This window comes from Pleurodeles waltl, chromosome 2_2, assembly GCF_031143425.1.
Source record: "Pleurodeles waltl isolate 20211129_DDA chromosome 2_2, aPleWal1.hap1.20221129, whole genome shotgun sequence".
In the NCBI taxonomy this organism is placed as follows: Eukaryota; Metazoa; Chordata; class Amphibia; order Caudata; family Salamandridae; genus Pleurodeles; species Pleurodeles waltl.
Window position 1 is genome coordinate 1135860400 of NC_090439.1, and position 13198 is coordinate 1135873597.

General features: G+C 46.1%; 1 protein-coding gene across 2 annotated transcripts in view; it reads left to right on the forward strand.

Moving 5' to 3' along the window:
* HSF1 (heat shock transcription factor 1) overlaps positions 1–13198 on the forward strand; it is a 314446-nt gene that overhangs the window by 263652 nt on the left and 37596 nt on the right. For both annotated transcript variants that reach the window (XM_069221019.1, XM_069221020.1), the window contains one exon: positions 7191–7296. In XM_069221019.1, the coding sequence (XP_069077120.1) occupies positions 7191–7296 (106 nt within the window). The remainder of the gene's footprint in view (positions 1–7190; positions 7297–13198) is intronic.

The following is a 13198-nucleotide window of genomic DNA, read 5'->3' on the forward strand; positions in this document are numbered from 1 at the left end:
ATACCTACACTTCACTATGAGGGGATACCTGGACCTGGTATAAGGTGTAAGTACCATAGGTACCCACCACGCACCAGCCCAGCTTCCTACAAATCTGCCTTCACCTTATTAGTTGGACTTTGGGTATTTCCTATAAGGTTAATAGAATATTAAAACATATTTGTGTGCTTCTATGGAAATTTGTCTTAACTGCTAATGTGCAAGAACCATGTGACTCCTAGCTCAGTACCTGGAAATGACTCAAGCATGTAAATCTATGAAAGGTACCAACGCCTGTGAACTGCATTTATGGATTAGTAACTTCCAACATTTGCACGCTTTCTGTTAACCGCCTCTCTATTACAGCCCAAATACTCGAAAGTAACACCAGAACTTTAAAAAATACCTTGAGTAAATATAACTAAAAATAAAAATCCTTGTCACTTGAGTTAGCCTGTTGAAGTAGCCATTTACGTGCTCTGGGCCTCATTCACAAAGGGCCTCCGCAGCGCAGTTGTGGGGAAGTCTCTGCACTCTGTGCAGAATCTCTGCAGTGAGAATTCTCATTCTGGTGATTCCGCCCCAAGTGTGGAGACTCCCCCACGGCTGCGGGGCCTCCGCCACCAGTACGGAGGCTCTTTGTGAATCAGGCCCTCACTGTTCTGTTCAATAGTTAACGTTTAGTTAAGAGTAGCTATAAATTATACAACCGTGTTTCTGTAAGAGTACTTTTCTGGTATTGTAGCTGACTTCACCAGTGGCTGTGGCCTTACATTTCCTAGTGGTTTCACTATAAGGAGTTTCTATTTTGCTTGATATGAATTTGCAAAGCTGAAACTACTCATTAAACCACAATCTACAATGAATACTGAAAATTATACTTGCTAACCACCCTGCCCACATTTCACAGGCTCTTTATGTGATGAAGTAATATATATGTTCGATGGCATGTTTAACTGCAGATACACATGCTATGCATAGCTCTTCCGACATCAACTGTTGGTCTTGGAGTGTTACAAGTTGTTTTTCTTCTAAGAAGTCTTTTCTGAGTCAAGGGATCGAGTGACTCCCCCTCTCAGTTCCATTGCGCTTGGGCATCGACTCCATTGTTAGATTTTCTTTCTGCGGTCGGGTTTGAACGTGTTTCCTCTCGCTCTGAGATTTCGATTCGGAAAACCATATTATTCGTCGGTATTGTTTCGTCGCATTTCCCATCTAGCATTGAACCGGTAGTACCGTTGGAACCTTAGTTTTCCGCCCTTCATGGCGCCTGTGCCTGACTCTGGCCTGTTCGGGCCTACCGCGTGGGAAGCCTGATGGATCGGACTCCATTCCGATTCTGCACAGGCCTACCGCGTGGGAAGCCTGATGGATCGGACTCCATTCCGATTCTGCCTTCTGTGCCACGCGAAGTACCCCTATACAGACCAACATTTGGTTTGTAATTTGTGTCTCTCCAGACCATCGGCAGGACGATTGTGAGGCCTGTCGATCTTTTCGATCAAAGAAGACTCTCTGAGATCGCAGAGCCCGAAGACTCAAAATGGTGTTGAAAAGCAGCGAACATCTCAACATCATGGGAGAAGAGCAGGCGCAATCAGCAGGCTCCATCCGAGACACAGACTCCGAACAGGAATCGGAAGACGACAGACCCCTCACAGCTGGCCAGCATGTGAGTACGTCTGCACCTACACCCCTGCACAAAAAACATTTAAAGGCCTTGGGTACACCACTGCCGGAAGGCCATGGTTTAGCCCGAAAAAAGACTGTTGGCGACCGTCCATTGGGGTCAGCGCTGAAAAAGGCCACTCCTCCGTCCACTTCGGAGTCTAGCAAATCTGTAAAAAGCACAGTTTCTGACTCCAGTAAAAGAGCCCATTCCTCGGAGTCGAAAATTCAGCAATCAGCCTCGGACCTGAGACCTACTACTACTTTTTCTGGACCGACCTCGGAGTCGAAAAAATCCTCATACACAGAGGAACAAGGACTTTGCAAAAAATGAAGACCGATTACAAGACCAATCATGGAATCTCATAAGACTTCTGAGGAAGAACCTGAGATTGAACCAATACCACAGGTTATGGATGAGAGACAGTCCAGAATCCATATTCATAAGGAGATAGGAAGAATCATCACTGCACCTCCTTTAAAAACCAAAAAGAAAGCTGGCTTTCCAAGAGGAACTAGGCTCTGTGCAACCACCAGGGAAGGTGCTAAAACAAAAGGAGAAGCCACTACCTCTCCATACTTCTCCTCTTTCTCACCTCGGAATAGCCCACTACCACTGCCTTCTCCAACACATTCTTTATATTCACAGGGAGGTACGGCAGACCCATGGGATCTCTATGACCCTGATCCCATTCCGGACAATGACCCAGACATTTACCCATCAAAACCTTCTCCTCCAGAAGATACCACTGCATATACCCAAGTAATATCTAGGGCAGCAGCTTATCAAGGAGTAACCATTCACTCTGAGCAATTAGAAGAATATTTTTTATTTAATACACTGTCTTCTACACATTCCAGGTACCAGTGTCTCTCAATGTTACCAGGAATGGTTAAACATGCAGACCAAATTTTTTGCGAGCCTGTAAAAGGTAGGATTATCACCCCTAGAATTGATAAGAAGTATAAGCCTGCACCTTCTGACCCTGATTACATCACTCATCAGGTCCCTCCATACTCAGTGGTAGTCAGTGCAGCAAGAAAGAGGGCAAATAGGCAGTCTTCAGGAGACGCACCGCCTCCTCATAAGGAGAGTAGATAATTTGACGCGGCAGGGAAGAGAGTTGCTAAACAAGCAACAAATCAATGTAGAATAGCAAATTCTCAGGCACTTCTGGCCAGGTATGATAGGGCCCAATGGGATGAAATGCAAGAAATTATACAGCATCTCCCAAAGGAGCACCAGAAAAGGGCACAGCAAGTAGTAGAAGAGGGGCAAGCAATCAGAGAAGATCTGCCCTCGATGCTGCTGATACAGCTGCAAAGAGTGTAAACACTGCTATCACAATCCGAAAACATGCATGGCTGCGCTTCTGTGGTTTTAATTCAACAGGCAGTACTCAATATGCCTTTCGACAAAAAGCACCTCTTTGGCCCAGAAGTGGACACCACTATTGAAAAACTGAGGAAGGACTCAGATACTGCGAAAGCGACGGGCGCTTTATACACCACCCCATACAGAGGCTCCTTTCGCAGACCAGTTTCGAGGAGGTTTTAAGCCACAATTCTCAGAGGCTTCCACCTCCCAAACGAAGCAAGGACGACACACCCAGTATCAGTGAGGTGGGTTTACAGGATCCTATAGAGGTCAATATAAATAGAGCTAAATTCCAAACCTCTAAACAGACAACAACACAACCTAAACAGTGGCTTCCTTCCCTCCCTTCCACTCCACACATCTCCTGTGGGGGGGGAAGACTAAAGCAATTCCACTCTCATTGGCAAAATATGCAACAAGAGGTACAATCTCTACCATTAAAACAAGCAATAGAATTAGTTCCACATTCTCAAAAAGGAACAGGAGTATACTCACTATACTTCCTCATTCCCAAAAAAGACTGCACTCTTAGGCCCATCTTGGACCTCAGACCCCTCAATCTATACATCCTGTCAGAGCACTTTCACATGGTAACACTAAAAGATGTTATTCCACTACTACAAAAACAAGATTACATGACTGCTCTAGATCTCAAAGATGCGTTTTTTCCACATACCCATCCATCCAGCTCACAAAAAATACCTCAGGTTTGTCATAGCAAGAAAACACTACCAGTTCATGGTATTGCCATTTGGCATAACAGCCCCAAGAGTGTTTACAAAGTGTCTAGCAGTAGTAGCAGCCTACTTAAGAAGACAACACATCCATGTCTTTCCATATCTAGACGGCTGGCTAATAAAATCAAGCAATCTTATACAATGCCAACAACACACTTGTTACATGATATAAACTTTACAAACCCTAGGGTTCACTCTAAACTACCAAATGTCACACCTTCAACCAGCACAGGTACAACCTTACCCAAGTGCTATCCTAAATACTCAACTAGCCCTAGCTTATACAAAGGATACAAACTTTCCAAAATATCATACCACTCAAACAGCCAAATCAACAATACACTGTGAGATTTATCATGAAGATTCTAGGAATGATGGCATTTTGCATAGCGATAGTCCCACATGCAAGACTAAACATGAGGCCCTTACAACAGTGCCTTTCACAACAATGGTCACAAGCACACGGTCAGCTTCAAGATCTAGTGCTGATGGACCGCCAAACATATATGTCCCGTCAATGGTGGAATCGCAGCAATCTAACAAAGGGGCGGTCATTTAAAGACCCTGTGCATCAGACCATAATCACAACCGATGCATCAGTGATTGGTTGGGTAGCTCACCTAAACAATCAGACCATTCAAGGGCAATGGGATGTCAAACAGAAACAGCTACACATAAACCACTTAGAATTATTAGCTGTATTTCTTGCCCTAAAAGTGTTTCAACCTCTTCTCAAACAGAAGAATGGTCTCATAAAAACAGACATGACAACCATGCATTACCTCAACAAACAGGGCGGACACTTTCATCTCAGCTGTCCCTTCTAGCCCAAACAATTTGGAAATGTGCAATTCACAATCAGATTCATTTAATAGCACAATATATTCCAGATATAGACAATCAGCTGGCAGATCTCCTAAGCAGAAATCACCATCCAATGGGAGATTCACTCCCAAGTACTTCAAAAGTATTTTCACAAGTGGGGAACACCAGACATAGATCTATTGGCAACAAGCGAAAACGCAAAATGCCAAAACTTCGCATCCAGACACCCACATCCCCTATCCAAGGGCAATACTCTATGGATCAACTGGTCAGGGATATTTGCTTACGCTTTTCCCCCTCTCCCACTCCTTCCATTTCTAGCCAGCAAATTACATCAAAAGTCACTCACCGTGATACTCATAGCACCAACATGGGCACGCCAGCACTGGTACACAACACTCTTGGATCTGTCTGTAGTACCTCATTCCAAACTCCCAAACAGACCAGATTTGTTAACACAAAACAAAGGTCAAATCAGGCATCCAGACCCCAATGCTCTCAATCTAGCGATTTGGCTCCTGAAGTCATAGAATTGGGCTACCTAAAACTTCCACCAGAATGTATAGAAGTAATTAAACAAGTATGTAAACCTACTACTAGACAATGCTATGCAAACAAGTGGAAAAGATTTGTCTACCACTGTCAATCTTAAAAACACTGATCCACTTACAGCATCTATACAAGATATTGTATGCTATTTACTTCATTTGCAAAAATCTAATTTGGCTTTCTCATCCATCAAGATGCACCTTACTGCAATATCTGCATACTTACAAACTATTCAACATACTTCTCTATTCAGAGTTCCTGTTATTAAAGCCTTCATGGAAGGATGAAAACGCATTATTCTACCTAGAACACCACCTGTTCCATCATGTAATTTAAATATCGTCCTTACCAGACTCATGGACCACCTTTTGAACCCATGCGCTCTTGTCAAATTCAATTTTTAACATGGAAGGTCGCTTTCCTTGTAGCTATTACTTCTTTACGAAGAGTTAGTGAAATACAAGCATTCACTCTTTAAGAACCTTTTTTCCAAGTGCACAAGCATAAAGTTGAACAAATCCAAAATTTCAACCAAAAGTAGGATCTCCTTTTCACATCAACCAAACAGTTGAATTGCCAGTCTTCTTTCCACAGCCAGACTCTGTGGCAGAAAGAGCTCTTCATACCCTAGATCTCAAAAGAGCTCTTATGTACTACATAGACAGAACTAAACATTTTAGGAAAACAAAGCATCTTTTTGTTGCTTTCCAACAACCACAAATAGGCAATTCTATATCAAAACAAGGTTTAGCAAGATGGATTGTTAGATGCTTACAGACATGCTATATCAAAGCAAAAAGACAACTTTTGATCACTCCTAAAGCACATTCTACAAGAAAGAAAGGTGTGTCTATGGCATGTTTAGGAAACATACCCATGGTTGATATATGTAAAGCAGCCACATGGCCAACTCCTCATACATTTACAAAACACTACTGTGATGTTTTCTCACAGTAACAAGCCACTGTAGGCTAAGCTGTCTTAAGAACATTATTTCAAACAACTTTAACTCCCACAGGCTAGCCACTGCTTTTTGGGAGGACTAACTGCTTTCAGTCTATGCATTGCATGTGTATCTGCAGCTACACATCCACTGAATGGAAAATGTCACTTACCAAGTGTACATCTATTTGTGGCATGTAGTGCTGCAGATTCACATGCACCCACCCTCCTCCTCGGAAGCCTGTAGTCGTAAAAGTTTTTTACATTTGCACATATGTATATACATTTACATGGACATCTCTTTGTATTTCTATACTCTGTCACTTCTTCCTTCACCCTTTGCGGGAAAACAATCGAACAATGGAGTTGATGCCCATGTGCAATGGAACCGAGAGGAGGAGTCACTCGATCCTGTGACTCCGAAAAGACTTCTTCGAAGAAAAACAACTTGTAACACTCTGAGCCCAACACTAGATGTCGGAAGAGCTATGCATAGCATGTGAATCTGCAGCACTACATGCCACGAACAGATGTACACTGGGTAAGTGACATTTTCCATATGCAGCCAGATGCAATAGTGCTCATTCGAGTCTGATGTAAAGTCCTACGAAAATATCTTAAATGCAACTTAAATCCACAATTTTTCTGCCTGGTGGGTGAGATCATTTATTTTCTATGCATTCCTTAATGTAATAAGTAGTTGTTGGTGCTCTTCGCACTGACAGGCCATAAGAGAATCTCTAACACACCAGTGCTTCCTCCTTTGTCTTGAGTGTCTCTCTAAGGTTTAGTTTCAGGAAGAATCAGAACGTGGCTGCGCTGCTGTGAAATCGTCGAAACCTTGGCACCTTCCCCTTAGAATGCAGTAAGCAAAATGAGATTGAGACTATGTACTAGAAATTAGGACTGCAGTACAAGAGAGGTAGTTGAATCCCAGCATTTAGTTTGATGGCTGTCCTTGAGTGCTCGCTCTGTTCTGTGATAAAGGTACTCACCGCTACTAAAATGTTCTGTTTGTGTCTGCATGGTTCTTTGTGTTACCTGTGAAGAATAGATTTCTGTTCCTGCAGGATTTTCAAGTTTAAAACCTGGCTTTCTTTTTCTTGATTTAGGAATGAGCTGAATGACCACCTCGAGAACATGGATTCCAATCTGGACAACCTGCAGACCATGCTGACGACCCATGGCTTCAGTGTGGACACCAGTGCCCTTCTCGATGTATGCATCCCCTGCCCACCTGCATTAAACTGTTTGCCACCTTTGCTAGCCTTCATTGCAAAACAGATAGAGGCTATGCCTTATTCTCACTATTCCTCCCTTGATTGAGCCACTCTGTTTTATTGTTTTCCATATCTTAATCATCCAAGGTTCAGTTCTGTGTTCCTTGCTTCCTCCTTTTTAAATTGAACCTCCCAATCATTCATAGTATTTGCCATTGTGATGATTATCAGTTTAGTCAACCTTTTAAGTACAAATGTATTTAGTTTTCATTGATGATCCCTAGATTCTCAACACTTAACTTTTTTGGATGTCTACTGTCTTAATGAGTCCAAGATTGCCAACAGGACACTCTTCATTGCTAGATACTGCTTGAAGCACTGACTTCGTATCTCCTACACCAGCCTGTAAGCACAGAGCTTGCCTCGCATCTGTAAGCACTGAGCAGCACAATCCCTCTCACGCCTCCAGTCTATAAGCACAAAGCTTGCCTTGCATCTGTAAACACTGAGCAGCACTGTCCCTCTCACGGCTCCAGACTGTAAGCACAGAGCTTGCCTCGCATCTCTAAACACTGAGCAGCACTGTCCCGCTCACGCCTCCAAGACTGTAAGCACTGAGCAGCACAATCCCTCTCACGCCTCCAGTCTATAAGCACAAAGCTTGCCCCGCATCTGTAAACACTGAGCAGCACTGTTCCTCTCACGCCTCCAGACTGTAAGCACAGAGCTTGCCTCGCATCTGTAAACATTGAGCAGCATTTTCCCTCTCACGCCTCCAGTCTGTAAGCACAGAGCTTGCCTCGCATCTGTAAACACTGAGCAGCACTTTCCCTCTCACGCCTCCAGTCTGTAAGCACAGAGCTTGCCTCGCATCTGTAAACACTGAGCAGCACTTTCCCTCTCACGCCTCCAGTCTGTAAGCACAGAGGTTGCCTCGCATCTGTAAACACTGAGCAGCACTGTCCCTCTCAAGCCTCCAGACTGTAAGCACAGAGCTTGCCTCGCATCTGTAAACACTGAGCAGCACTGTCCCTCTCACGCCTCTAGACTGTAAGCACAGAGCTTGCCTCTGTCCCTCTCACCCTTCCAGACTGTAAGCACTGAGCCTGCCTAGCATCTGTAAACACTGAGCAGCACTGTCCCTCTCACACCTCCAGTCTGTAAGCACAGAGCTTGCCTCGCATCTGTAAACACTGAGCAGCACTGTCCCTCTCATGCCTCCAGTCTGTAAGCACTGAGCCTGCCTAACATCTGTAAACACTGAGCAGCACTGTCCCTCTCACACCTCCAGTCTGTAAGCACAGAGCTTGCCTCGCATCTGTAAACACTGAGCAGCACTGTCCCTCTCACGCCTCCAGACTGTAAGCACTGAGCCTGCCTAACATCTGTAAACACTGAGCAGCACTGTCCCTCTCACGCCTCCAGTCTGTAAGCACAGAGCTTGCCTCGCGTCCGTAAACACTGAGCAGCACTGTCCCTCTCATGCCTCCAGTCTGTAAGCACAGAGCTTGCCTCCCTTCTCTCACCTCTGCTGCACAGCTTAACCTAGTTGGTAAGTACTGTTACCAGCAGAAAACCTGAGCTCACCTTGTGTCTTTAAACACATCCAGCAGTGTTGACACCAAGCTCGCTTCCACTCTCTAAGCAATGATCTTGCTTGCCTCTTTTGTAAGCACTGCTACTAGCCATCGTAGCCAGTGTCCAAGCACTGAACATGCTGTATTGACCTTGAATTCAACCTCTCCTTTTGCCTGTAAGCTCTGAGCATGCCTCCTCTCTGTAAATACTGCTTCAGAGCTCATTTCCAGTCTGCAAACATTTTTAATAACTCTGGGAGCTCACACTATGGCTAAACACTCAAGTTAGCTCCAGTCTGTAAGTAATGAGCTCACTTTTAGTCTTTTTATTTTGCTTACAGCTCTGTCTCTGAGCTCACTTCATCTCTGTTCATATGGTTACCTGTGCTAATGCCGAGCCCTCTTCCAGTTTATAAGCACAGTCCTAATCTGTAAACAGTAAGTAACTAGCTATTAAATGTGTGTACCAGAACTGACACTTTGCTTACCTCCTGTTCATAAACATGGAGATCACGTCCAGTTTGTAAATGCTGGTTCCAGTAGTGGCATGCATTCAGCCTGGACACAGTGGTAAATACAGTAGATGTCCAGTCACCAGACAATTCAGTAAACATTGCTTCTGAAGTCTGTAGACATCGAGTTCACCTCGAATCTGCCAACACTGCTGCCATCACGGAGGCTGCTCCCAGCACAGTGATTGAATTCAAAACACTGGTAAGATGTGACGCTCATCGCACTTTTTGTACGCAATTACCTGCATTAGAGACAAATTCACTTCCAGTGTGTAAATAGTGTTCCCTGCACCATCACTGGTCTGTAAACACTCCCATCGGAATGAACACTGGTCTCTCCTCTATGCAAATACCGCCACGAGTATTGAAACTGTGCTTGCCGCTGCACTGACACTGTACTCACCGCCTGCACTGAAATTAGGCTCAGTCACTGTGAACACTGTGCCAGCTGCAACAGTAGCTGAACTAATGTCTGTAAACACTGCCACCAGTACTGACACTGAGCTCACATCCTAGCTGTAAACACTGTGACATCACTGACACTCAGCTCACCTCCTCGCTGTAAACACTGTGACATCACTGACACTCAGCTCACCTCCTCGCTGTAACCACTGCACCGCCACTGACACTGAGCTCACATCCTAGCTGTAAACACTGTGACATCACTGACACTCAGCTCACCTCCTCGCTGTAAACACTACCACTATCACTGACACTGGGCCTACCTCCTCGCTGTAAACACTGCACCACCACTGACACTGGGCCTACCTCCTCGCTGTAAACACTGCACCGCCACTGACACTGAGCTCACATCCTAGCTGTAAACACTGCACCGCCACTGACACTGAGCTCACATCCTAGCTGTAAACACTGCACCGCCACTGACACTCAGCTCACCTCCTCGCTGTAAACACTGTGACATCACTGACACTCAGCTCACCTCCTCGCTGTAAACACTGCACCACCACTGACATCGGGCCACCTGCTCTCTGTAAACGCTGCCACCAGCACTGACACTGTGCTCACCGCCTGCACTGAAATTAGGCTCAGTCACTGTGAACACTGTGCCAGCTGCAACAGTAGCTGAACTAATGTCTGTAAACACTGCCACCAGTACTGACACTGAGCTCACCTCCTCACTGTAAACACTACCACTATCACTGACACTGGGCCTACCTCCTCGCTGTAAACACTGCACCACCACTGACACTGAGCTCACATCCTAGCTGTAAACACTGTGACATCACTGACACTCAGCTCACCTCCTCGCTGTAAACACTGCACCGCCACTGACACTGAGCTCACATCCTAGCTGTAAACACTGTGACATCACTGACACTCAGCTCACCTCCTCGCTGTAAACACTACCACTATCACTGACACTGGGCCTACCTCCTCGCTGTAAACACTGCCACCAGTACTGACACTGAGCTCACATCCTAGCTGTAAACACTGTGACATCACTGACACTCAGCTCACCTCCTCACTGTAAACACTACCACTATCACTGACACTGGGCCTACCTCCTCGCTGTAAACACTGCCACCAGTACTGACACTGAGCTCACATCCTAGCTGTAAACACTGTGACATCACTGACACTCAGCTCACCTCCTCACTGTAAACACTACCACTATCACTGACACTGGGCCTACCTCCTCGCTGTAAACACTGCCACCAGTACTGACACTGAGCTCACATCCTAGCTGTAAACACTGTGACATCACTGACACTCAGCTCACCTCCTCGCTGTAAACACTACCACTATCACTGACACTGGGCCTACCTCCTCGCTGTAAACACTGCACCACCACTGACACTGAGCTCACATCCTAGCTGTAAACACTGTGACATCACTGACACTCAGCTCACCTCCTCACTGTAAACACTACCACTATCACTGACACTGAGCTCACATCCTAGCTGTAAACACTGCACAATCACTGACACTCAGCTCACCTCCTCACTGTAAACACTACCACTATCACTGACAATGGACCTACCTCCTCGCTGTAAACACTGCACCACCACTGACACTCAGCTCACATCCTCGCTGTAAACACTGCACAATCACTGACACTCAGCTCACATCCTCGCTGTAAACACTGCACAATCACTGACACTCAGCTCACCTCCTCGCTGTAAACACTGCACCACCACTGACACTGAGCTCACATCCTCGCTGTAAACACTGCACCACCACTGACACTGAGCTCACATCCTCGCTGTAAACACTGCACAATCACTGACACTCAGCTCACCTCCTCACTGTAAACACTACCACTATCACTGACACTGGGCCTACCTCCTCGCTGTAAACACTGCACCACCACTGACACTGAGCTCACATCCTAGCTGTAAACACTGTGACATCACTGACACTCAGCTCACCTCCTCGCTGTAAACACTGCACCGCCACTGACACTGAGCTCACATCCTAGCTGTAAACACTGCACAATCACTGACACTCAGCTCACCTCCTCACTGTAAACACTACCACTATCACTGACAATGGACCTACCTCCTCGCTGTAAACACTGCACCACCACTGACACTGAGCTCACATCCTCGCTGTAAACACTGCACAATCACTGACACTCAGCTCACATCCTCGCTGTAAACACTGCACAATCACTGACACTCAGCTCACCTCCTCGCTGTAAACACTGCACCACCACTGACACTGAGCTCACATCCTCGCTGTAAACACTGCACCACCACTGACACTGAGCTCACATCCTCGCTGTAAACACTGCACAATCACTGACACTCAGCTCACCTCCTCACTGTAAACACTACCACTATCACTGACACTGGGCCTACCTCCTCGCTGTAAACACTGCACCACCACTGACACTGAGCTCACATCCTAGCTGTAAACACTGTGACATCACTGACACTCAGCTCACCTCCTCGCTGTAAACACTACCACTATCACTGACACTCAGCTCACCTCCTCGCTGTAAACACTGCACCGCCACTGAGCTCACCTCCTCACTGTAAACACTGCACAATCACTGACACTCAGCTCACCTCCTCACTGTAAACACTACCACTATCACTGACACTGGTCCTACCTCCTCGCTGTAAACACTGCACCACCACTGACACTGAGCTCACCTCCTCACTGTAAACACTGCACAATCACTGACACTCAGCTCACCTCCTCACTGTAAACACTACCACTATCACTGACAATGGGCCTACCTCCTCGCTGTAAACACTGCACCACCACTGACACTGAGCTCACATCTTCGCTGTAAACACTGTGACATCACTGACACTCAGCTCACCTCCTCGCTGTAAACACTACCACTATCACTGATACTGGGCCTACCTCCTCGCTGTAAACACTGCACCACCACTGACACTGAGCTCACATCCTCACTATAAACACTGCACAATCACTGACACTCAGCTCACCTCCTCGCTGTAAACACTACCACTATCACTGGGCCTGCCTCCTCGCTGTAAACACTGCACCACCACTGACACTGAGCTCACATCCTAGCTGTAAACACTGTGACATCACTGACACTCAGCTCACCTCCTCGCTGTAAACACTACCACTATCACTGACACTGGGCCTACCTCCTCGCTGTAACCACTGCACCACCACTGACACTGAGCTCACATCCTAGCTGTAAACACTGCGTCATCACTGTCACTGGGCTTACCTCCGGTCTGTAAACACTATCACTGACACTCGGCTCACCTCCTCTCTGTAAACACTGCACAATCACTGACGCTGGGCTCACCTCCTAGCTGTAAACACTTCACCATCACTGGGCTCCCCTTCTCTCTGTAAACAC